Here is a 27779-nt window from a genome sequence, read left to right on the forward strand (position 1 = left end):
TATGCAGTCACACTCAACTCTGCTCTCCTTGAGAATTTCTTCCATCAGACTTTACAAACCAAACCAGTTTCAGACGTCTGGGGAACCCTGAAGGAGACTGTAGCGGGGTGGCCACCCGCTCCTGCCTGGAAGGGCCTAAAACAGCCCTGGGAGAGGGCTGGGGCAGGGGAAAAGCTGGGCTGATTGGCAGAGCAGCCATAGCTGGGGGCCATGCCCCAAACAGACCAGCGGGCCTTATAGAAGCCAGGGAAGCCAGGAGCAGAAGAACTCCCTCTCTAGCCCTGAGAGGGAGGGACCTGGCTGCAGAGACCGGAATAGAGGACCTAGTTTGGAGCAGGGCTGGGGAAAGGCCAAGGGAGCCGGGGAGCTCTGGCCTAGGAAAGCCCCAGGTTGCAGGCCTGGGAAGGCCTATTAGGTACGGGAGTTGCAGGGGCAGCCACAGGTAGGCAGAGGCAGCAGGTCCAAACCCCTCGCCTGTGATGAGTGGCTTATACTGCAGTCTGCCCCAGGAAGCAGGGGCTAGTTGGTGACTGGCAGTAGCCTAAGACTGAGGCAAGGTGGGGATAGTGGGGGAGGGTCCCCAGGGAGGGGGAGACCCAGAACTGTGGGGGTACTGCCAGGGGGCAGCAGGTAAAGGGGCACTGGGGTCTGAGAGGGACATGGGGGCCAGCAGTGGCGGCGAGACACCGGCCTGAAAAGGGCGCTCCGGAGGCTGGAATGTTAATTCCCTGAGATGACCAGCAGGAGGTGCCGCCGGTGAGTCTGAGCCCGGTTACAGAGACCAAAGCACTTGTCAGAGGATCTGATGGCTCAAAGTGATAACCTACAGCAGATCCCACACCTCACGCAAGTCATGATCATCCCTCAGGCAGTACAAAGACCAGACATGTTCACTGTTGGCAGGCATTTGTCTGTTGAGGCATCTCTGGAAGCCAGTGTGGAGTTTCTCCACTCCTGTTAAGGCAACTTGAACTGGAGGGAAAAAACCCACTAACAATAACCTGAACTGTCACGTTGGATAAGCCAAGCCAAACAAAGGCATTATGGAAGACTAGTGCAGGGTCACATCAGCAAACCAGCTGAACTTAGACAAATACCAACATTTTCTTTAAAAGAAAATAGAAAAAAAATACAAAAAAATTGAATATCAGCACTTAGCTGAGGGAAGAGAGGTGGAAAGGGATATCTAACCAGGTAAGCACCAAATATAGAGCAGCTGCTGAATGGAGCTCTGAACCATTATATGGAAAGAAAGGAAACTGGCTAGAAGTTATTGGGCAGGAAGTCATGTGGCACCAGCTGGTAAGGTGGAGCTTTGAACTTCTAACATCTGATCTGTCATGTGCCAGAGACAAGATCCACACAGTGGGGAGAGGGGAGCACTAACAAATGGTAATTCTGCAGAAAGCCTGAGAACAGCATACGGAGTTGTAAGACTGATCTCTGGATAGCAAATATTCTTATAAGGCCTGCCCCTAAATTGGCCAGTGAGTAGATCAGCTGATCCAATTTTGGGAAGGGAGTTAGAAAGTTTGTGCAGGTTTTCTAGTTCTTGAGAAGATGTCATTTAGGAGGTACAAAGAAGAAGGGAGTTGTATCTCCAATTGATTCCCCAACATGAAAATTTTAATACAGTACAATTTTAGTACATAGTCTTGAAGCTCAGTCTATGGCAATTTGCATTATCCTTACTTTGGATGAGAGACGGATCTATGGGGATCATTTTGTCAGATTCATTTTCCTTGCTAATATCTTGTTACTGTATGAGAAATGGCTGAAGCCTGTCCCCGTGTGGCACTGAGGGAGACTAACAAGCTACAGGATAGTAAATCAAGCTTGCTTAGCTAGCAGTACATTTTATGGTGCCCCACGCTAGATGCTTCCTTACATTTTTCTTGAGAGATTTCTCATGAGAGTTGTCTTTCCCTTGAAAGGAGGAGTGTGGGACTGATAGGTATTTTAGGCCTCTTTCTTTGCCTTAGAAAGTGAGCCAGGAATGATTTCAAAGTACCTATATTATTCTGACATCAGTTAGAGAGAGAGACTCAAATTTGTCCTACCTAGTGGCAATGGGCTTAGCCTTCTAAGGAGTGTGACAAACCAGTTTGAAAAGACTCTTGTGACTGAAGCAAGAGCATGCATAAGCACTCATAGCTATTTGCATAAGCAGTCAAATTTGAATCAGATACAGACATTGACTTGAGGAGAGTCTTTGTAAATTAAACAAAAGCTCTTTTTTTTAACCTACCGATCAGGTTAAAAATGAACATGGCATAATGTGCATGGTAATTACATACAATACTGGCATCCAAATATAGTTTGTCAGCATTCTTTTTGATACAAAGTTTACTGATATATATATTTTCCTTAATGGTCCATAATTAAAGTTTAATTGGTCAGCATCTCTAAGAACTGTTATGACTCTTGAATCTGTTTCTGTCATAATTAAGGTTTTAACTTCATCTTAAGAAGCTTAATATTTTTGTATTAAAAAATCAACCTTAAAAGGAAAATATCTTACACTTTTAATTAGAGTTGCCCCATAACAGAAATCTTCTTCATGACTAGGGTGGAGGCAGATATCCATTTCTGCGTTACACAGATTCTTCAAAATATTGAGAAATGAGGATTAACTGTGCAGTGTTACCATATACTGTCAAATAGCTATATTTCACTCCTGAGACGGCTGCATTTTCGTGGTTGGTGAAATAAAATCTGTGTTGGAACTGCCCATAATTGCAGCACCTAACATGCACATAGAGGTTTGTGGCTTGAGATCACTCTTGATACCATATATCACTTTAAGAAAAGTAGGGAACCCAAGGAAAGGAAACTATAGTGAATACTTACCCTTTAGAGAAAGTTTCCTTAGCATTAAGAGTTACATGAAATTATTTTGGTTCATATAGCGGGCAGCTAATACCACTATAATATAAAAAGTTAATAGCAAATTTATATTATTTCTGAATTGGCAGATAATTTACTTATCGTAATAACATTATGAAGATAAATTCAGATATACTGAACCAGATTATTTTCCTTGTTCCAGACCCTCTGTGTTGCTCTGGTGGTGTAAAGGGGCCAAAAGCAAAAACATCTCTAGAGCTGAGCATTGCCCCATTGTGGGAGAATCACCAGCTGGCTTTAGAGCAGGCATGGCCAACACCTGTGCCATTCCCATTGCAACCCTCAGCGTAAGGGCATTACAATCTGAAGGAGGGAGAGGTGTAGCCCAAGTGCTACTATACTGTAGCTATTCTTGGCTGGCATATTGGACCTAAAGGCTGTTCTAAGTAAACTAGTGCCAGGAAAGAACAAGACAGAGGATCAGGGAGTTGCAACTAGCTTCATTTTGAGCCACCCCACCTCAGCTGTGCCCATCAGATACTGGGTGTAGATGACAGTTTAGCCCATTGTGCATTTAAGTCTAACAGTGCTGGGCAGCATAGCATACTAATGGCAAAACAAACCTAAAATGTCACCTTAGTATAGTTCTAGTTAAGTATTTCAGGTATGATTTACAGTACTATTTGTAAGGCAAAAGAAGAAGATACCGAGCCATAAAATGTAGTATCTATTGGACAGATCCTCAACTCATGGAAATTGTCATATGACAACTCACAGCAGCTGAGGATCCTTTGTATTTATCTATGAAGTAATAGTCAGTTAGTAACTGTGACTTAATTCTTTTTCCTCTTTTCACATGATATGCAGGGGTTGGGGTTTTGCCCTGATGCTGAACACCCTTAACTCCAATGGAAATCAATGGAAGTTGAAGGTGCTCAGAATTTCATAGGAGAAACTTAATCTCCCAGGATCAGGCCAATGATGAATACAAAAACTGTGACATACTCACTTCAATCTCGGACAGTTTAGACCAAGGGCTGTGAGAGAAGCATCTGTAAGGTTGCTACAACCAGAAACACACAGTGACTGAAGTCTGTGGCATCCTCTACAAATTTTTACAATGCCTTCATCTGAAATTTGCTGCAACAAATAAAAAAGGTTGAAGTTTATCCTGCTATCAAGTAATTTGTCTAGGAATAAAAATAGAGCCATGCAATATGACATCAGATCAACAGTGTGCAACCATGATAAGTTGTCTATTTTCATCCACAAAACATCAGCAGGAAATCACACACCAGGAAAGCACACACTGCTTCTTTGAGACAACCACCACATAGGATTCCTGCTCACCCACATCTTTTTGTAGATTTGAGATTCTGTTCTAAGGCAGTGTGAAGCTGGGTTTTCTCCCATCCTTGGCATGGTTTTCATATGGTAAATATTTTAATTTTCAATCACATGCAGTTTGTATTTTTAGGGGAGCTTTTCCTTCCCACAAATTTAGGGATTTACTAAGAAATGTCTAGAGGGAGTTGAGGCACTAGCAGTTAGAATGAAAGATGAGGGAGAGCGCATGCCCAATGCCACAGACTGCCAAAAACTAACAGTGATTACCACCTGTCTTGCACTGGGGATGCAAAACCCAAGAGTGGGAATCTTATTGTATGGTATCTTCAAAGAAACAGAATTACAGGTCAGCAGCTATTCCTTATCCCCATTTTACAGAAGGTATGTTGAAATACAGAGATTTGCCCCAAATTACCCAGGAAGCCTGCAGCAGACCCAGGAAAAGAACCTAGACCTCTCATTTCCCTGTCCTTTGAGTTAATCTTTCATTATAGTGTTCTGGTTTAGCCACTCTGATAGAGAGAACTAACTTATGTTCTGAATTGCTTGCTGTTGAATTTGCATGGTCATTTTCTGAAACGGGCATAATTGAAAACAGCTCCTCAATACTAGTTGCACGCATGATATAAATAGTCTTCTAGGACACAATGAAAGATTATAATATTTAGAAACAAGATGAATTGTGTCAGTTCTTCTGGATCCTCCTGTCTGAAAGAAATGTTTTTCCTACTTTGGTAACTTAACATCTTCCAAATAAATTATCCTTTGTGTTAATACAAGCTCATTCCTCTTTTGATTGTTATTCCCATGTGATGAAAACAGTGACTTCTCCCGCCTTTTGAGATGACTGTGTTTATTGTTTTTATGAGCCTATCATCTAGATATGTTTATATGACCTTATTTCTGAAGCTAACCACTACCACAAACATTACTTTAGGTAGCAAAAAAAAAACCCCAAACCAAAAACACCCCAAAAAACAGTCTTGGAACTTAGATTAGCACAGCCCAGAAAGATATGCATTGGTAATATACTATATTTTCCCATCTGAAAACCTGAAGCAGTTTTCATGATTCCAGAATACTAGCAGATTAAAAAACAGGTACACCTCATAGCTACACCTGATGTAAATCCTCCTGGATCCACAGACAGGAGAATAGATTTTAGAGTTTCCATCTTGAACCATTTTAATTTGATAGACATACTGAACCATTTTAGACTTAATATTGGTCCTGTACCTTCTGGCATTGTAGCAAGAGCGTATATCTTAAATTCTTGACTGAATGGCTCCTACTATTTTACTTGGCGCCAACTATCTAGAATTTTTCTTATTTTTGTCTTTGAAAATGATATTATTGTGACAGTAGTAAGAAGATAATTGAACTTGACTCGGTGACCACTGGAGAAGGATATATTAATCCTACATTAATTTGTAAACCAAACCCCCCTCTCTCTGAAATTATCCAAGATTTCACAGCACCTAGATCCTTTTCATGAAAGAGCATAATTAAATCCACAGTGCTCATAAAGATGTTTGCAATCCACAGACCATATAAATTCTGAATACAATACCTCTTGAATATGAGGTATAATAATAATCTCCATGGGCTATGCCAGTTCACTTTATTACCAAGTCAATGCCATGCTAACTTCGAAGAACCACAAAAATGAACCTGCAAATCTTGTTAGGGATGGATCGCACTTCTGAGTTTAGTAAGCTCCGTAGTGCTAACCTGTGAACCATGTAAGCAACAGGCTGCACCAGTACGTCTGAGAACATGCTTCATAGCAGTAAGCTATTGAGCCAGATTCTTCAAAGCAGTGCAAAACCACCAGTCCAATATGCCCCAAAACTGACAACCAGCTTACGGAGAATTACCCTACTGTAAAGGTAATCTTCCAGTGACAGAGTCAACGTAGGGGCTCTTATAAAACTCATACTTTCAAGTACTAATACAGCAGAGAAGATGAGCGGGCATGGAATGTCATGCACTACCCTGGATCTTCAGCAGCACATTGGGGCCCCCTGTGGCTGTTGTAACCTAGTGTAAGTTAGCACAGAATTCAGACTAGTCCAGTTGTCACCAACCAGTCGATCACAATCGACTGGTCCATCCTGGAGACTCTCCCAGTCAATCACGATCTCTGGCCACTAAAAGTCTGGCAGTGCAGCGGAGCTGTCACTACGGCAGGCTCCCTGCCTGCCCCAGCCCCACGCCCCTGCGGCCCCGGGGGAGAGAGGGGACAGGGGAATCTGTGTGCTGTTCCTGCCTGCAAGCACCACCCCCGCAGCTCCCATTGGCCGGGAACGGGGAACTATGAGCAATGGGAGCTGCGGGGATGGTGCCTGCAGAGACGGGCAGCGTGCAGAGCCATGTACCCCTTCCTGAACCCAAACTCCTTCCAGAGCTTGCACCCCTCACCCCCTCCTGCACACCAACCCCCTGCCCCAGGCTCAGCCTGGAGCCCCCTCCCACATGCCGAACCCCTTGACCCCAGGGCAGAGCCCACACCCCCTCCCGAACCCCAACCCCCTGCCCCAGCCCGGTGAAAGTGAGTGAGGGTAGGGGGAGAGTGAGCGACGGAGAGTGAAAGGATGGAGTGAGTGGGGCAGGGCCTCAGGGAAGGGGCGGGGTAGATCCTGGGTTGCACTTAAATTCAAAAAGTGATCTTGTGAGTAGAAAGGTTGGAGACCACTGAGCTAGTCTAACAGTTGCTGAGGGACCAGCCTGCACAGAGCTACATCAAGACCAGGTAAGGCCCCCAAACTGGTGCTCCATGTAGGCTAGCCACATCCCAGGATCTGGCCCATTGTTTTGTGAAGCTTCTTAATTCCTTGAATCAGAATATTTGTCTTACTGAGGTTTACAATCTCTGCGGATGTATTATGCTACTTGAACTAAAGATATTTGATTTATGAAGCTTAGAAACTATTCCATGAAGCTTCTAAACACTTGTGGTGAATGCATATTCATTCAATCAAATTTAGTTTTATAGATTTTATTTATTCTGCTTTTGAATGCAAAGCTTTTAAGTTCTTTGAAGCGTACCTCTTGGATTAGAAAGGTTATCCCAACTCTTCAAGCAGCAATTGAAGAATCTCTACATTCTGCAGAACTCCAGAAGTTCAAATAGTCAAATTAGCCACCCAATCTCAAAAAAATAGTCCTATGCATTAAATCTTACAGAGGACAAAAAAATCAGTTATGAGGGTTCCCATTTTAGAAGCCAGATTGCCAAAGAATACTGAATTATTTTTGAGTTTGAATTCAGATCCCATATAGGCTGAAGAAATAGTGGAACGGTGATATCACAAAAGTTTAGACACTGAATGTTTAGCAGCTGAGCAACTGAGAGGGACAGATTCTTAGTCAGACTTCTTGGGTTTTGTTGTAGTAACATCTAATTATGTGACTAACATTTTAGATGCAGAAAGACTGTTAAAAGCTTCTATACCCTTGTCCCTTCAGTTAAGATGTTAGAGTTCACAATAAACATCCATGAGACCTCCCAGAGGTCCTACAGCAAAATCAGATTCAAACAGAAAAAAAAGTTCAGACCTCCTTTATATGGCAAATAAAAAAGGAGAAATGCTCCATTTCCAACCTGGACCTTTAAAGAAAATAAGCATGCAAAACTTCAAGAAGAAATGGATAAGTTGTTTTTGCTATTTTTTAAGAAAGTTAGAGACTGAAAGAAGTAAGGATTGTAATGGAAATTGCCTCACCGTCACAACCTAGACATTCATCTCATGGAAGGCACAAGCTCTGCATTCACAGAGTTTTTAACTACTGCAAGACTTCTAATATAGCTTGTAATGTTTGCAGTGTTCTAAGATATTTAAGACTTTAGCATCTAATAAGTCCACAATTACCCATCAAACCTTAATACAAATGGTCCCATGCTGGAGTACTCATTGAGGAATAATGAATAAAACAGATTTGAAGGTTTCAGACCAAGTAGTTTTTGTGATATGCTCTTGCAATAAACAGCAGAAAACTTTTTCAAAAGTAAAAAACTACAGTTTTTCATAGTTCTGTAACCAAAGAACGGATGGGCCAATTCACCTCCCGTTTCTCTCTCTCTTTTTTTTTTTCAATTCTCTTCTCTGAAAGTAACCATTAGAAATTTCAGGCAAAAAGGAGACTTCCCGCATCTTACAGAGTTAGATTGGAGTAAATCAGGCTTATAAAATGATACCATAAAACAAATATATTTTCAGTGCAGTGTGGGATGCACTGAATTAGATAAACAGCAGCAATTTCCATTCATAGGTAAATGAGCAACTAAATCCCTCCATATTATGTTGAGAATGTATGCTTTTCTCTCCTGCTATCAAGGACTGTCCTAGCATAATCTAGCAGCTGTAATGCTACTAGATTTTTTTTTAAACTATCCAGCACACAAGAATGTGTTTAGCATCTCATAGACATGGTCTCTGCCCAAAGAACTTACAATTAAAAATGGACCACAGATGACAGACTTTGGGGCTTGGGGCCTGGAAGAACAGGGATAACATAACATCAGTAAGACTGCATGGTTACTTTGATTGTATACAGTCCATGGTAGTTGACTGATTCCAGTTACTAGTTAAAAGCTAAAGCTATCTACAACTAAAAATAATGGAAAGCCAAAGGTTCCAAATCTTTATTCAGCTGTGGAAATATTCAGCTGGTTTATGGCCTCCAGGCAGCACAGGCCATGTTCCACTCAGCTATTTTATCAACACTGTGACTGAAATATTCTGTGACTTGTAGAAACGTGCTGTCCCAACTATTCAAAAGCATAAGACTTGAATTCATCAATGTCTGAAAAACATTTTGAGATCCTTAGATAAAAGGTGCTATAAAAGTAGAATGGACTCTTTCAAAGCTTAAAATACATACTGTGCATGACTGCAAGTTCAGGATTACAAGTTCACGACAGTGATTTTGAATGTGTTTCAGTGCTTCGTCTTCCAACTGTTTTAATGAAAAAAAAAATAGCAAGGAAGGCATTAAAAGTAGCACTACAAATGTACACACCTTATAGTGTTAAAAACAAAAAGACACTAAAACAAAAACATCATCATCTAAATTCAGGGAGGTTTTCAAAATACCAAAATATAAAGTGTACTCCTAAAGGCTTATCTTGACACGCAAGCAGTTATGTACCTGTGTGCAACCTCTAAGAAACAGTGCTTTTAGTCCACTGCACCCTTTCACCAGTGCTTCAATACCATCCTTCGTAATCTGATCACACCAGGAAAGATTCAAATGTTCCAGATTTCTGCAACCCTCACTGGGAGAATTTAAAAAAATGCATAAAGTTAAATCCAACCTTAGAATGGTGATAACAGTGAAAAACCCAAATGAAACATGGTGTTACAAATTCATGATGGAGAATTGTGCCAGGGCTCTACAGAAAAGACATGGGAAAAGACCACACATAAGCACTATACATTACACCTTTAGAAATGCTAGGTATAGTGCATATATGAGGCTGATACATAGTATTAAGTTTCAAGACATATTGAGAAATTTGTGATTTCAGTAAATGTTCTTCAAAATAGTCTTTTAACATGAATAAATATTCTTACCTTAAACCTTTCAAAGAGCTGTTTGTAATAGATACACACGATGTCAGATCCAGATGTTTCAGCTTGGAACAGAATTTGCTAAGGCTATAACACGTGCTGCAAAACAGCAGACACTCTAAAAATATCTTCAGCTACTTCTTTTTTCAAATTTCACTATCACATGAAAAAAGCCTTTCACTTACCTGTCAGTAATTTTTGTACATCCGTTTAGATTTAAATGTTCAATGTTTCTACAGTTCTGTGCAAATGTCCTAAAACAGCAATAAAAAGTTAATGAAATTTTATATGGAGCAAGTTATAATTCAGCCACTAGAGCACACTCTCCCCTCAACCTCTTCATCTAATATACAGAAACAGCCAACAACCTTGAGATGTGGGCCACAAAGTAAATTTCAGATCAAATTGTCACAGGGGCTGCTTCTTTCTTTTGCCAGAGTTCTTTTGTAAGTTTTTGTCTCTGCTAACTGGCAAAACCAATGTAGTTCCCATCATTTCCCCTCAAACTTGATTTTAGGGAGAAGTCTACTTCTGTTGTCTCCTAGATCTGTCCTGCTTTACACCTATTAACTCAAAACATTAACAGGAACAGGAGAGAGCAAGTATCACCACATTTGGATATTTGACTCTAGTTAAGCCGCTGGGCAGAGGATCACTCATTTTTCTATTGTATTACTGAATCCTCAAATGGGTCACATTAGGGGCCGATCCTTCCTAAGTCAAAGGGAAGTGAAGATGCCCAGCAGGCTACAGGATGAGGCCCTGAAGCTACTGGATTATCCATGTAGGTCCCCTAGACCTATACTTTGGTCATTCATAAACTATAATATATGCAACTGGATGAAGTACTACCATCAGCTGGGTCTGAATTGTAAAGATGATTGTTGTCACTATCGTGTTAAAAACCTGTATAGAACATTACCCTAATCACCTGGAGGAAATACATAAATATCAGACTGCACAGATGAAAAGAAAATTTACAGCTACACAGCATTTGAGAACAGTATTTTTATATTTAGGTTTCCTCCAACTTTATTAATTTTATGGGCACAGTTGGAGGCACACACACAAGAACAGCTTTGCCTGGAGTTTTGCCTTGGTTAACAGATGCGACTACACACACCGCTGGTAATAGTTGCTGGCTCTCCAATGTGGATTGAAAACAAGGGGGCTGGGGGAGAGAAGAAACAGCTTGTAGTTATATGGTTGATAGTTTCCACTTGAATCTTCAAAACGGCTATTCCAAAGTTTAAGTATTTACTGGAGGGAAACTTACATTTATGAGACAAACGAGACTTCTGTAGATTACTCTCAACATTTTCTCCAGTCTGCAATAAACTGTAGGAATAGTAAACCTATTGGGAAAATTGTGTCCTGCAAAACCCATGTGTGGATACAGGTACCTCAACTAAGCAATATTTATGCATCTGACACCTCTTTCAGTGACTGGGAATTATTTTTAACATAAGCATGGTAAAACAAAAGGGGTGAGAAAGCAGATCAGAAAACAGAACAGCACTTCCTAACTATTTCCCTAAAGAAAGCTTAGATCACTTACTATTTACTGGATTTTCTCTGACTTGGAGTGTATACAGACTACAGCCTTTTCCCACTAGTTGCTGTCACCAGTGCAGCTCCACCAATGGTAGTCACTGTGGAAACACTAGTGTACGCGGGCCACCAGCATGTAAACCATGTCATCTAACTCTCTGTTATTTCCTGTTTGCATCATTTACTTGAATGAGCTCATGAATATTCTGTGTACTTGTTTAATTTATCTGTATAACCTCATACATCTTTTCAGCACCTGCCTGTAATCTGAACCACAAATAAACAGTTATAAATGTCAACACTGTTAGTATTCATAACAGGGAAGGGGCGGGGATGGTAGGGAACCTGATTCTCTCAACAAATCCCAACATTTGAAAAAAGACTAAACCAGCCTCAGGATTTGAAGAGACTCAGTGAGGATATTTAAGCACTCTTAAATGAAATTATGGCCCATCTCACTTCTCTGCTATGGGCCTCACGGCTCATCCAAATGGAAGCACGCTAAGATGTCAAAGTTACAGTGCAGATAATTGACGTAAAGTAAGTTATTCCAGAAGGATAAGAGCTTCTCACTGGAAAAAAAAAATAAGGAAAAACTAAGGTTTCCTCTTGAGAATATTTTAGTAAATTATAAAGTTATTCAGTTTTTAAAACAGTTGTAAAGGTTGAAAAAGTTTCCAGACATCTTCATAGAGAATATTAACGTTAGGTTTAACTGGTCTTTTCCTTTCCTTTTTACGCTCTGGAAAACAAGCTTTCCTTTTATAAAACATGGCTTTTTTCCTTAAAAGACGTTGTTTTGTTCCTACATGATTTTTGTTGTAAGTTTTATATTTTTATTGATTCCAACATAATTTTTCATTTTAAATAGGAAATTTTTGACTGATTCCAGCAATAACTTTGTTTTACAAAGCAGAGCATGTTCTATTTGAAACAGAAAATTTGGTTGCTTCTTGCTTTTTCCCCTACTCTTTATAAAGAAATTCTGTTACTAGTATGGGTTTTTCATTTGGAAAAGAATGCATTGTTTCTTGCCAACTCTTTTTTTTATGTTGAAAAGAAAATTTGGTTGGTTCTATATATGGCTTAGCTATTTAAAAGCAACAAGGCTTCTATTGAGAAAACATAGTTTATCTTTTAAGACTAGTCATGAAAAGGAAAGAAATAAACTGTTCACCACAAATTTGTTGAATACTTACTCCAGAAAACTTTTTTTTTTCCAGGTGCAAACAACTAGTCAGCAAAAATATGTTCCATTGTTAAGCATTTAAAATATTCAAAATCAGTAATAGCTGGGAAAACTAAAAATGGTCTCTCACTCTTCTCATTACTTAATTCATTTCAAGAAAATATTAACTATTCTCTGCCCAAACTGGAATTCACATTGAGTGATTACAATAAGTCAGAAAGATTTATACAAAGATGTCTAAATCAAGTTGTGGATAGATTACTTACTTCAAAGCGGAGTCTCCAACACCAAGACATCCTCTCAAACTAAGCTGTCTCAGGAACCCACCACACCTTTTGGAAATATTTTCCACCACACGACCCTTAAACCATATAAAAATAAAGTTTTAATAAATGCTGTTTTGACACACCTAATATTATAAACAAATACGAAATCTCAATGCTGAGTTCCCACCCCTGCCATCCTCCTCCAGAAGGAGATTTCTAAAGTATGTAAGGAAAAAAGTACTTGCTCACTAAAGATCTGTACCAACTCCAATTGAAGTAAATGACCAAACTCCCGCTCACTTCAGTGGTTTTGGACTGAGACTTCAGGCAATCTGGTGAAAAGAACTACTATTTGCTTCAGCAAAACTCAATGGTAATATATTGCTGAAACAAAGTTTTTTGAAACAGACACTTGTACACTTAGGCCCCAATCCTGCAAACACTAATGCACATTAGTCATCCCATTGAGTTATTATATATTTATTTGTCTACTGTGCTGTGCTGTGCTCCTGTAATGCCATATGGAAAACATTTCCTACAGCAACAGAAGGGATTTTTTCACTGTAGCTAATCCGCCTCTCCAAGCGGCAGTACCTAGGTCGACAGAAGAATCCTTCCTTTGACCTAGCCACATCTACTCCGGGAGTTAGGTCAGCTTAACTATGGGGCTCACACCTGTGTTTACAAAATCTGATTATTACTGCTAAGCTTAGATTTAAGTCCTCAAAGATACACATACTTTATACACCTGTCTGCATTTCTAAACTTACAGGCATTTGCTCCAGAACGCTATTTATTCATGCCTCTCAACTGAATGGCATGATTCAACATGCAGACTGAAAATAGCATTACCGTTAAAAAATGCCCCTTAAAGAGAATTATGGTATTACACCCCTCTCTTCCACCCTGATTTTTTCTTCTAGTGGGGGGGGAGGGGGATACATTAGTTCAGCGGTTCTCAAACTGTGGTTCGGGATCCCAAAGTGGGTCTCAACCCTGTTTTAATGGGCATGGGCTGCTGTTAGACTTGCTGGGGTCCAGGGCTGAAGCCCAAGCCCAAGCCCCACCACCTGTGGCTGAAGTCCAAGCCCCACTGCCTAGGGCCAAAGCCCAAGGGCTTCAGCCCTGCATGGCGGGGCTCAGGTTACAGGCCCCCTGCCTGCCTAGGGCTGCAGCCCTAGAGCTTCAGCTTTGGCCCCCCGCCTGGGGTGATAGGGCTCGGGTGGGCTCAGGCTTCGGTCCCCCCCTCCTGGAGTCGTGTAGTAATTTTTATTGTCAGAAGGGGGTCGCGGTGCAATGAAGTTTGAGAACCCTACATTAGTTTATACCAAAAGGCAGAAGCATTGTATATTGTTGACCACACCACCACTTTGCTAAATACTTACGAAGTGGAATAATTTTAAGGGAGCAATTAAAACTTTAATAACTATAGAAGCCAAAATAAATATAATTACAAAATTGATCATTTTATTTATTAAACAAATGTATACTTAAGTGCACAAGAAAAGCAAGCATTTTTAAAAACAAAACATTTTAAAATTAGAGCAGATCAAATACACAAAGGTTTTATGTTCCTTCTCTATCTTGAAAGGAAGTTATACTGAAATACGGGCAAACACACAACTTCCCCAAATACAGTATTTTTAATATTTTATTATTCACTGCTAATCCAAACGTACTGTCTAACATTATGTGAAAACATTTTGCTCTATTATGAGGCATCATTTCTCATTGTTAAGTAACAGAATGTTTAAATTCTATGCGATTTCTAGAGTAAAGACGACAAACTAAATTTGATAATACACTTCCTGAGATGCTGTGATTTTTTAATCTAGGCTCTGATTAGTCACAACTGCTTCCTAACTGAAGCTAATTACCTCTAATGAAAAGAAGAAAAAACATCACCAAAATAAATGGAATATAGTGTAGATACATAAACCACGAAAATGCACAAATGCCAACTGTAACATGTAATTATTGAAGAAAAAGCTCCAGAACAATAATATTTCAGATTTAATCTAAAGTTAAAAGATGCACAAATAAAATATATTTTAAATTTTCCAAACCCAACTGTTTTAGGAATGTTCAAAATATTACCAACTAAGTTGTATATGGTTGGCCACAGAGTTGTGAACCAATGGGTCATAATGACATGGCCCCAGAGTGCTCATTGTGTACAATGCTTAAATTGAATTATAAACCTCATACTAAAAGTTGCCTCATGATGAAAGTTATTAAAAATATGTTGCATCAGTTATTGATTCTGTATTGAAAATATCTTTCAGATAAGAGAAAGGCAACATATAGTTCTTCTTGAAATACAGTCCCACTTCATTAGTGGCCTCAAAGTATAGATTATGGATCTACAAATTTAAATATATCCACATGATTTTTAACACGACTAGCTATAATTACTGCCTTGTGGGACAAACTTTCAAAAATATATTCTAAAGACTTACCTGAAATTTTGCACATGAATTTTCATGACTAAACTTGCATATGTAAAAACCATATTTGTCTGCACAAATCTGGTATGTCTAACTACCCAATCTGGATACACAAAAGCTTAGACAAGAAAACATCGGAATGGCCATACTGGGTCAGACCGCTAATTGATCTAGTGGACTATCCTGTTTTTTAACAGTGGCCAATGCCCAGATGCTTCAGAAGGAACGAACAGAACAGGGCAATTATTTAGTGATTCCATCCCTTGTTGACCACTCCCACTTTCTGGCTGTCAAGAGGTTTAGGGACACCCACAACATGGGGTTGCATCCCTGACCATCCTGGCTAATAGCTGTTGATTGGACATACCCTTCATGAACTTCTCTAATTCTTTTTTGAATCCAGTTCAACTTGACCTTCACAATATCCTCTGGAAACGAGTTCAACAGGTTGACTGTGCAGTGTGTGAAGTACTTCCTTGTGTTTGGTTTTAAACATGCTGTATATGAATTTCATTGGGGGACCCCTGTTTTTGGGGGGGGGTTATGTAAAGGGATAACAACACTTCCTCCACACCATTTCTAATTTTATAGACCTCTAGCAAATCCCCTCTTAGTCTCTTTTCTAAGGTGAACAGTTCAGAAGAGGGGGTTCAGGGAAAATTTTCTTTCAGGATGGGGTCTGCATCAAGTATGGCCTTCAAACAACCCCTAATCTCTCCAAGCTCATCATCAGAAGCAAGCTCCACCCAGAGCAGGACACATCAACTCAAAGTGGCACCACACCCTGCCAGAACAACAGATGCAAACCCTGCAGACATATCTCCACAGCTACAGTGATCAACAGCCCCGCCCCCCGCCCCCACACCTTTCAAGATCCATGGGTCCGACACATCCTTATCAAAGCATTTAGTGTACTTCATCCAGGGCACTAACTGCCCCAATAGCAACTATGTGGGTGAGACCAGACAATCACTATGCTCTCAAATGAACTCACACAGAAAATTGATAAAAGACAAAAACACTGTCACTTGTGGGTGAACACTTTTCATAAAGTGATCACTCTGTACCTGATCTATCAGTCCCCATCCTAAAAGGAAACCTGCTCAACACTTTCAAAAGATGAGCCTGAAAGCTTAAATTCATAACTTTGCTAGACACTAAAAATCATAGACGGAATAGAGACACTGGGTTTACGACTTACTACAACAAACTGTAACCCACTAACAACTCCCACCCCCAGTTGTGTCTCTCCCCTTCCCTTCCCTTTCCTCCCTATAAATGGAGGAGTGTTAACTGGCCTCTTCACCTTGAATAATCCCTTGAAATGTGAGTTATCTGCTTATGCTAAACAGTCTGTTCAAATACTTGTATCTGGCAGTGACACTTTGAGTCAGTTTCCCAGACCTGAAGAAGAGTTCTCTGTAAGCTTGAAAGCTTGTTTCTCTCACCAACAGAAGTTGGTCCAATAAAATATATTACCTCACCCATCTTCCCTCTCCAATATCCTGGGATCAACACAGCTACACCACCACTGCATTATGTGGAGTAATTTTGTACTGTCTTCAAACTTCGTCACACCCTATTTATGCCCTTTTCCAGAACATTTATGAGGAAGGCTGCGTGTCTGTCACGGAAGTCACGGATTCCATGACCTCTGTGATTTCTGCAGCAGCCAGTGTGACTGGCTCTGGGGCTCAGGCAGCCCCTGGGCCAGCAGCAGCAGTTTGGCTGTGGGAGAGGGCTCAGGGCTGGGGTAGGGGCTTGAGATTCGGGGCAATGCTTACCTCGGGGAGGGGCTCTCCAGAAGTGGCCAGCATGTCCCTGCAGGCACCGCCCCTGCAGCTCCCCTTGGCTGCGGTTCCCGGCCAACGGGAGCTGCGGAGACGGCACTTGTGACGGGGGCAGCACATGGAGCCCCCCTAGCCTTCCCTCCCCCTAGGAGCTGCAGGGACATGCCGGCTGCTTCCAGGGAGCTGCATGGAGCCAGGCAGGGAACCTGCCAGCCCTGCCAACCATGCCTCCCGGCACCAGCAGGGGTCCCAGGCTGCATGCCGCAGCCTGCCCCCAGCACCAGCAGGTGGTTCCGGGCCACCTCCTCCAAAACGTGCGGAGCTCCTGGATGCTCCCCCAGAGCACCCGCAGCCCCCTAGCCCAAGTTTTAGTTAGGGGTATATAGTACAAGTCATGGACAGGTCATGGTCCATGAATTTTTGTTTCCTGCCCGTGACCTGTCCATGACTTCTACTAAAAATATCTGTGACTAAAATGTATCCTTATTTATGAGTAAGGTTAAGTTTTTGTCATGCATATTTTTAGTAAAAGTAATGGAGGGGTCACAGGCAATAAAGAAAAATTCATGGAAGCCCGTGGCCTATCTGTGACTTTTACTAAAAACATGCATGACAAAATGGGGAGTTGGGGGGTCCCCACGCCACCTCAGGGGGGTCCCCCACTGCTTGTGGCTCCAAGCTCGGGACACCCCCACCGTCCACGGTGGCTGGGAACTGCGGGGCAACCCTGCCACCTGCAGCGGCGTGGAGCTTGGGGCCCGCACAGTTCCCAGGCACCACGGGCAGCGGGGGGCCTTGTAGCTCCCATACGCCGCAGGCTCAAGTCACAGAGGTCAAAGAATTCTAATAGATTGGTGAGGCATGATTTCCCTTTACAAAAGCCGTGCTGACTCTTCCCCAACATATCGTGTTCAGCTGTGTGTCTGATAATTCTATTCTTTTCCACAGTTTTAGTCAATTTGCTTGGCACAAGCTTAGAGGATGAATTAAGGCCCCTTTGAAAGACTATGCTGCAGCGATGATCTGTAAACACGTGAATTAAACTTTTGTGGGGCCCGGGGACAGAGCAAGTGGCTGCCCCTCCCCACCCCTTCTGCCTGCAGTCCCCCCGCCAGGGAAATAGGGTCGGGGCACAGGGACTTGCCCTGCTCCGCCCAACCAATGCTCCTGCCAAGGAGTGGGGTTGGGGCGCGCGGGGACTTCCCCCACCTGCACTGCACTCTTGTCAGGGAGCAGGGTTGGGGCACAGGGGGCTTACCCCCACTCCCGGCAGGAGCGCCAGGCAGACTGAGTGGGTCGGGGTGCAGGTGAGCCCATTTTTCCGGAGCCCCCAATTGGCTGGGGCCCCTGGGAACAGGCCCTGTTGACCCAGTGGCTAATCCGTCACTGTCTTCAAATGTATTTAAAAACAGACAGGCAGTTTCAGTATTAAGAATTAAATGCCCTGAATAAAACATGAGGTATTTTGGCGCATTATTTTAAATTTACCTTTTTCCTGATGTTTGTTTATGAGACCAGCAAAGTGCAATTCCCTCACCATCGCCAGCTAGCATTCAGCACCACACCCCAGCACACACTCTTTGGCATAAGATTGATAAATCCTTAAGACAGACGCTTATAAAGGTAAGGTAGTCTATTTTTTTTCCTCTGGTATTATGTATACAAGATCAATATGTATATTTGTTTTATACATTACAAAACAATGTACTATCTTAACCCAATGGCAGACTCAAGTCTTTGATATTGTTCGATGGTGTATATGATGCCAACAAGGGCATATTGTGAAGTCATGCTGAGCAAAAGATCGTGTGTACAGGGACTTTGCAATTTGTGGTCCTCAAACACAGTAATCCAAACAGATGCTGTTTTGAGATGGAAAGACATCAAAAGAGCTGTATTTCTTCTTCTGAGATCACTGGCCCTGGGTGGGTGTCTGTTTAATATTCTATTAAAACTACTTTTAAAAAGTTTTTTAGTGTGCCTTAGATAAACAGTGAATAAATGAATTAAAAGGTAAATTTAAATTACTATTGAGCTGAAATTCAAAGTATAGCAGCCACTGTATTGTTCTAAATCTAAATGATAAAGGGATAATCTATACTGAAAATCAACTACATCCTGCGACCAGGTTATAACATGGTTGTCCCAGGACACATCAAGAACACAATACTGCCTTGTAGCACATAGGTTATGCTACAAATCCATTATATAATCAAAGAATTAGAAAAACTATAGCATATGAAAAACCTATGTCCCAAACCAAAAGGATAATAATCCAGTACTATCCTTCTAAAAAACAGAACCTTCAAGCATCATACACTTTTATCAGATAGAAAGCTCATAGTTCTAAAATACATTTATTACTGCTCAGCAAGTAAGAAACAAAAATATTTTCAGCCTTCTATGTGCGAATAAACAGGAGTAGCACTTAATCCCTCCCAACCTGTACAGATATGTTTAAATGCTTGCAGGCTCTGGAATCCGTTCTCCACTTCAGTACAGATCCTCATAATAACCAACATCTATTGTTGGCTTTTAAAGTACCAAAAAGAAGCTGACAATGAAGTTTCAAAGTGCTGTTGACAGAATTTACCTCTAAGTTAAATTAGTGAATTTCTATGCTTTGTATGTTTCGACAATGTTTAGCAAAATTTATCCAATGATCACCATATAGATTTTATTCATATAAGACGAATTTAAATATGGGGCAAGAATGCCAGAGGAGAATGAGACTATTTTCTTCTGGGTTTTAATTCCTAACATGACTCAGTAAATATACCATTAATGGGTCAGTGAAGTAATTTTCCACAGGATTGGTTCCTAAATTTCTCTCAACACTAAAAACATTCAAAAGAGGTAATTTTTTGTTACATACCTTAGAAAATTTTAACCGTAGGCCTAATATAATGGCAGAGGGCACGCGTCAGCGTTCCTACACTGTAGAAGAAAAGCTAGCTGCAATAGATCAAGTAAATAGCGGAGAAACCCAGGTCAAAGTTTCAAAAGATATTGAGACTGCCGAATCTACTCTCCGAGGATGGCTAAAAAAACTAATCTAAACTGAATGGCTTTGTACAAAATATCGATTCTGCCACAGGGCTTAAGCAAAAACGTGCGCACTATTCAGCAAAACCCACAATAAACAAAGCCATGCACACGTGATTTGCTCAGGAAAGGCTGAAAGGAATGCCGCTAAGTGGGCCAATTCTTCAAGCCCAAGCGACAAAATTTGGAAATTTAACGGGGGATGAATCATTCCAAGCCACCAAGGGGTTTATAATTCGTTTTAAAAAGCATCATGGCATAGTGCAGGTATCGATTTCTGGAGAAAGCCGATCAGCCAATGAATCGGCCATGAACGCATTTCCCGCTGAGTTAAAATCTATTTTACAAAATGAAGACTACCATGAAGAAGAACTTTATAATTGTGATGAAACAGCTTTATTTGCAAAACTGCTACCTGATAAAACTTTAGCCTTTAATTACGAGACACAGAAAATAGCTGGATTTAAAAAGATAAAAGATCGTGTGACTCTTCTTTTTTTAGTAATAAGATGGGCAGCCATACGCTTGCCCCTCTTCTCGTTGGCCGCTTTCATAACCCTTGCTGCTTTAATCACCTCAACAGAGCCAAACTGCCAGTAATATATGCTAACAGCAAAAATGCTTGGATGACAAGACACATTTTCGATGACTGGTTCCACAACAGCTTTGTTCCAGCTGTTTGTAAGCATCTGCAGTCGAAGAAACTCGAAGCCAAAGCACTTTTGCTATTTGACAATTGTCCAGCCCATCCTCCAGCCAAATCACTGGTATCGAGTGATGGAAAAATTTGAGTGCTATACCTACCATTCAACACAACATCAAAAATTCAACCTTTAGACCAGGGCATTATTCAGAATTTTAAAAACAATTATCGACGGGAACTGATTTTGGCGATCGTGTCATGCACATCTTCAGGCATTTCTGAATTCCTGAAACAGTTAAACATGAAGGAAATTATTTATTTAGTTAAAAAAGTTTGGGATGATGAAGGCTCTCAGTGATGTCTTTTCTGTCAAAGCCTTTTCAGACTTGGAAAACTCCAGCAGTGGCACTGATTTAGAGCCAGACTTTGAAGGATTTTTGGAAGAAGACGTCCTACAAACATGCACACAGACAATAGAGGATAAAGGTAAACTTCTCTTTCAAATGATAAAAGATTTTAGTTTGGATACGTTGCCGGAAATCATTACTGAGTGGCTGGAGATGGATGAAGATTGCCCAACTTCAGAATTTCTGTCCGAGGAAGAAATATTAATGGGCTGCGAGACTACGTCAGACCGCAAAAGTGATGGTGAGGATGTCGTTGAAAAGGTCAAAATTTCGCCCACAGAAGCCCTTAGTGCTGTAGAAACTGTTGTAAGATTTATGGAGGCACAAAATGTGGAAAATATCTAAATCATTCATCTGCGGCGAATGACAGACTTCATAAGAAAGAAAAAAAGTGCGAGCCAGAAAGAGCAGAAAATAACAGCGTTTTTTTCTAGGTGAATCATAGACACTTTTTTCAGCATGGCCCTCTTAACCCGCAGTCTGTTAACATGCGGTCATGATGGCTTGACTCCCGACATCCGCGCGTAAACGGGTCTGTACTGTAAATGGCGCTCTCAGCTGGGAGGCCAGAGAGCCAACAGACATGGAAATTAAACTACCCTCTCACTCCCAGAAGTAATTCTGAGGGTCTCAGTCAAGACTGAGGAACCTTAGAGGGACATTTTCACTGTCTGTATGATACCTGTTTTATGAACAGAAGTCTTGAGTCTCCAGAACAGTCAATCCCATACCTTTTGTGAACAATGTGTGCACATGAATTACTTAAACCAAAATAAATAAATTATTTGTCACTTAGCTGAAGATCAAAACTCAGATACAATTCCAAGGTAAAAAGTGAGCCAAATACAATTATCTGCTTTTTCTATCTGTTCCTTCACAGCATTACCATCTTGTATTTTAAGACTGAGATATTTGTACTGTGAATAAGGTCTCTGGGATAATTAAGACAGTTTATGCTTTTAACATCCAATGTAAAGACAAAAAAAAAAACTATAGTACTAACCTCTATATCTGTCTGAAAGTTAAAAAGATCTATTCTTTGCCAGTTACTTCCATCCAGAGCCAAGACATTCCATGCCTAGAAAAAACATACATATGTTTAATAAATCTTCTCTATCAGGTACTTATATAGCCCTCCCCTCATCACTATAGTATGAGTGTCTTGAAATCACAGACATGACACAAGTATTCCTTCAGAATGCATTATTTTGTATGTAAATCAAAAGTAATTTAGGCATTGAGGCTTATGAAAAAGTAGATTGCTAAAAACAGATTTTGCTGGACTGATTCTTTTAAATCCTGGGATTGCATGTTTTCAGACTGTAAGGGCCAAATTCTGCCCATGGATACGTGCATGAACATTAACTTAAATGCAAGCCACACGCATACAGAGTATAATGGCAGAATTTTAACCTCATGATTTAAAGCAATTTTAGTAAGTTCATTGTTCAATAAATTATTTTTATTAGAGCTATATGTAAAGAAGAAGAATTTAAAACTTAGCTGCTTCTAGTCAAAGAATAAAAAGGAAGAGCTGGGAACGCTGAAATAAATGTATTTATATAGAGGTTTTCAACTCCAAAATTCTTTATAACCTTTACAAACTATTGGCTCAGTCCTGAGAGGAGCAGAATGCCTTCTGCAAGATGCTGGCTTCTGAACCTCCCTATTTTCATGGGAATGGAGGCATTCAGCCCCTCTCAGGATTGGACCATATTTTATTATATAGTACGCACACGCACACAAATTTCTTCATCACCACTGGGGTGAAACATGGCAGCTGTTAAACAGCACACATCATCTCTACACAACAGTCCAGGCTAGAAAGTGAAAAGGAGTTCCTTATTCAATAGAAACTGCTGGGACACGTGGTTACCCAACCAGTTCAATACTGACTCAGAGGGAAGAATACCACCTACTGATTCATCAGCATTATTTTCTGCCGCACCCTAGGTTTTAGCTGGAGCTATTGACCAAGATTGATGCTGCTTAGCTTATTAAATCACAGTTCAGGGTGGGATGGAAGCAGGAATAAAAGAGTTATGTTCTGAATTAGAAAAAAAAGTTTTGAATTTCACTGAAAAAAAATATGAAGATTTAAAAGCCTGCCTTTTGAAATAATACAGAAAAAAGTTCACTATGGTAGTTTGGTTGCATATAAGGTTTGTTTTTTACACACTTCATGTAAGAATAAAATCTATTTTATTTTAATTCAAGCAAAACCACCCAGATAAACATAAAGATGTATTTAGATATGCCTTTTCAATTGTCTTCACATGAGTGCCGTTTTCTCTATTAGTAGTAGATTTACTTAATACCTTCAGCATTTGGCAAACACCATGGATACACTTCTTAAACATATGTTGAATATTAACAGAGCTACATGGACTTTTAAGCACAAAATACTTCTGAAAAATAGCGTTATAAAGTCACAAACTTTAAATAGCAAATGCCACTATGCCAAAAAAGGCCTAATTCTTTCTGCAGATACAAAGCATGTATCATTGTACATCTCTTGCCCCGACCCCGCCACCCCTTAAGAGAAAACTCCAGACACACAGTGATTCATTCTGCATATCTGATTGCAGGATTGGGTGCTCAGTTTCTTATCCATTGCTCAAAGTCAATGGTAAGATTCCCTTTGATTTCTAAGAGCCTAATCTAAAGCTCATTTTTTGCTGGTAGTTAATAAAATAGTCCTTCCCAATGCACAAAATGACCCAAGTAAAGAAAATACTGTACCTTAGAAACTTGCGCACATCGGCACAAAGTAACAATATCCAAGAAGGAAAATATTCTAGGAAGAAAAGGAACAGAATCAAATTATGCTGATGTTTTATTACTAATCCAGTCTAATATACAGGCTCACAGTTTCATAATCATAGGAAAAAATTCAAGTTACATAAAAAGCTAAATTACATTTAACTCTGCAATACTACAAAATTGTACTGGATAGGCTGACAACAGTTATATATACACTGACTAAGAACCATCATTTGGAAATAGGATACATATGCTATTTTTGATCAGCCCCCAGTTGAAAAATCTAAATACTATTGAAGAAAAACAGTCCAGTTTTCTAATAGGTCACATACTGCTCACTAAGCCTGTGAAATTCAATCATTTAAAAAAATTAGATTTACTCTATAAGAAAGTATGACACAGGAGTTCAGTATTCACCATTACTATCTAAACACGATACCATTTCTGTAAACCTGCGTACTCTAACTGTTCAGTTCTGAAGGAGATTTGCACTGGCAAGATGAACACAAGTTCCAAATATCAATAAAGACAGCTCAGGGGATGTTGTTAGGGGAGGAAAGGATATTGGTGTAAGCACAAAAATGCAGATTCTTTTCCAAAACTATTTTCTACAACAATCACTCACAAGAATATATACTAAAGTTAAAAAACATTACCTGCTCACGAGGCCATCAACCTTTTTTATGCTCAAAATTATGAAAATCTTAACTTGCTATCAGTATCATCTTGTACTAAAATCTTAACACCGATGAGTAAATACAGCTGACTTGTTGGTGAAGAGATGATGATTAATAAAAATGATCTAAAAAAATCTGACCAACATTTTCAAACTTCGAAGCTTAAATCAAGGCACCTAAACCCAGGAGGAACCTAAATTAGGAACCTAAATAAGTTGCCAAATGTTCAGTTCAGTACCCCTGGAAGTTGACAGGATCTACAAATGCCACTTAGATGCCTAATTTTAGACACCCAGGTTTCAAAATGGTCTTTCCTGATATTCCATTATCACATTTGAACACATTCTATTTTTCAATGCATAAAAATATACATGAATTAAAATAAATCCATTTACCATGCAAACTCAGAAGAATGAGCACCCTTGTAAGGTATGAATTGCATTTTACAAAAAAAGCATTTTTGACAATATTTATTGTGATTGGAATACCCATTTGAAGCTCAAGGCACTTTATAAAACTAAATACCAACACCATGTGAATGGATTTCGAAGGTCTCAGATTTATACATGCGCATTTCAAAACAGTTTTCCAAATTATTTCAGTAAATTTGCCTTCACATTCTATCTAGTCAAAAATAAAGGGCGGTGACAAACCATTTTGGGGCACTCTTGTTTTGAAGGGAGAGGAGGAGGAGTGTTTTGGCTTTCATACTAGTCTTATTTATTTTGTCACAGGTAACATTATACAGAGATCTGGGAACAGGAGAAGGGGAAAGGAGTTTGTAGATCCCATTACTTTGAATTGTCTAATAGTCTGTCCTAATGATAATCACTATTTATGATGGTGCACATTAATACATCAATATTCTCTTTTAAAAGAAGGAAAGAACACAAAGGGCAAACATACAGTTAGGCTTTTATTTCTTTTTCCTCTGGCAGTTGGCCATTATTTTAGCGGAGAAAACTTTCTACAGGGAGTTGCTTTGCATTACAAGGAGATTCTCTTTGATTTAACCCTCAATTGGAGAAGTTTTTAGTTTTATCTGATGAAGTCAACTTTTCTACCATCCTTGGAAGTCAGCCAAGTTGTCCCCATGAAACAGACAACTTAAATAATGGCAACAGAATATATGCATCATACCTCATCTTTTCTTTACAGGCATTAATGCTTGTCAGCACTCTGAAGATGTAAAATGCTATGCAATTGTTATGTATTATAGCTGATAGCATGAGATACCATTGACATGTTTAGCTATAATTGCTATGAGTCATTTCACCAATGCCATAATTTATCCACTGCCATTCTTTTTGCTTGAAATATTAAGCGAAAAGATTTCAATTCTTCTTGCTTATTTCATTCATATCATCTTGAAAAGTCAATTATCTGCCTTCCGTATTATTGACCAATCTAACAGAAATTTGTTTCTGCAGATACTGCTATAAATGTCTGATTCAGAGTTCACTGAAGTCAATGGAAAAGCCCTCAGTAACTTCAAGTAGGCTTCTGATCAGGTTCCAGGCCTCTTGGAGTTGGCTAATCTCTACCCTAAATAGGGACTCCCTTCTCCCACTGTGTTTGCAGAATGAATGCCAAATTAGGCAATTAATGCCATCTCCTTCTCAACAACAGAGTCTAAGTAATTTCTCACCTAGCTCAAGTGCAAAATATAGCAAATAAAGTCTTGGGAATGACAGCAAGAGACTCCGTGAAATGAACAGAATCCAATGTGCTCAAAGTCAACAGTCAACCATGGCAAAAGCTACTCTCATTTCCGCCTATTCTCCTATTTTTCCTCCTTCCCTCTGTCCAGTTCTCTCTAACCTCTCCATTTGTCTCTACCACACTGCAGTTTTAAAATGATTTTAAAGGCCCTTTTGACTAGAGGAGCTTTATAATTCCTAACACCAAGTAATTTCTTTTGTAGCCTTCTAATCCTACCATAAAAATCTACATCATTCATGAAGCCTCACAAATCTGATGCAATCACTAACAAAGTTTACATGCTATCTTGCATCTGAATTTAATACATATTAAATTTGTTCAAGTTCGATTTGAGTTCCTCAGAGTAAGGGCTTTGTCCTTTATGCACTTGCAAAACACCGTGTACTTTTACACTGACTCTTCCTTAGCGGACAATTCCTTACCAGAATTAGCCAGAGACAGCCAGAAAAAGGACTTCGGCGTCTGAATGAAAAAAAGATTGAGAAGTACAGACTCTCTCTAACTTCCCAGCACTTAAGTGTTTTTTTTTGTTTGTTTTAAATGTAAAATATACACAATAGGACAGCTGATAGATCTGCAGCACACCTGTCCTTCACAACCAGAGCTATGCAGAAGTTAATGCAGCCAGCAGGAAGATTAATTTCCTCTTAGTTCTTGGACACGGATTAGCACAGGGGTGCTGGAAATGAAGTTCATGTTGCATAGATTCTCCTTTCTCCTGGACAGCTCCATATCTGAACCAATGGGCTGATCTGGGTGGATAGTTCTTTACATTACTTCAACACATCATACTGTGTAAGGAATGGAGTGAGAAGCTGAGTTGAACATAGGCAAAACAGCCTCTCCTCCCAGCCCCCTGAGGACTCCTCTCAACTTGGGGCCACCTGAAATCAAAGTTTCTGCAACTTGTCAAAACCAGCCCTGCATACAGTAATTATTCATTCTCTACAAAAATAGATTTTCTAGTGCTAACTTGTGCTATGCATAGGTGCACCATTTGCCTTAAAAACAAAATAAACAAAAGTATCAAACATGTACATGCATACACCACCGACCCAAATTTTGGTCTAAGAGAGCCCAAATTTGACATCTTTCTGGGCACAATGCAAGAACTATTTACTTTGTTTTGTTCTAAAGAAGTGGTCTGAATTGGGACAGTACCAGTTTTCTCTTTTCTTTGGCTGATTTGGGAGTAGTTTTTCCCCCCATATTAATTTGGATTATTATTTTTGAATGCATTTGAAAATCTGTATTGTTCTTACGCCTGGAGTGATGGCACAAACTATAAATCCAAATATCAAGACGCAGCAAAGGTGAGATGTGACTGACTTAGTCAAAACACAAATATTCATAGTATATTTCAATGATATATCTCTTAGGAGTACCTCTTCACTCCATTCACTAACTAATCGAACTCTGGACTGTGGATGGTGAGAAATATCAAAGTTGAAAGTATACGGATATTTGAAACCGAAAATTGCCATTCACCTTTTAAGGTTTAATTTTTATAAT

At 40.0% G+C, this 27779-nt stretch overlaps 1 protein-coding gene across 24 annotated transcripts in view; it reads right to left on the bottom strand.

Annotated features, from left to right (window-relative positions):
- The window catches only part of FBXL2 (F-box and leucine rich repeat protein 2), a 176424-nt gene that overhangs the window by 73352 nt on the left and 75293 nt on the right, over positions 1–27779 (bottom strand). For 19 of the 24 annotated variants that reach the window (XM_037890191.2, XM_043540726.1, XM_043540723.1 and 16 more), the window contains 8 exons: positions 23848–23902; positions 22109–22183; positions 12774–12868; positions 9953–10021; positions 9771–9866; positions 9346–9472; positions 9079–9153; positions 3857–3987 (listed from right to left, as the gene is read on the bottom strand). In XM_037890191.2, the coding sequence (XP_037746119.1) occupies positions 3857–3987; positions 9079–9153; positions 9346–9472; positions 9771–9866; positions 9953–10021; positions 12774–12868; positions 22109–22183; positions 23848–23902 (723 nt within the window). Of the gene's footprint in view, positions 1–3856; positions 3988–9078; positions 9154–9345; positions 9473–9770; positions 9867–9952; positions 10022–11043; positions 12869–22108; positions 22184–23847; positions 23903–27779 lie in introns of all 24 variants that reach the window. The other 5 variants (XM_043540728.1, XM_043540724.1, XM_043540734.1 and 2 more) reach the window with 4 other exon arrangements.

The sequence above is a fragment of the Chelonia mydas genome, chromosome 2 (genome assembly GCF_015237465.2).
Source record: "Chelonia mydas isolate rCheMyd1 chromosome 2, rCheMyd1.pri.v2, whole genome shotgun sequence".
Classification (NCBI taxonomy): domain Eukaryota; kingdom Metazoa; phylum Chordata; order Testudines; family Cheloniidae; genus Chelonia; species Chelonia mydas.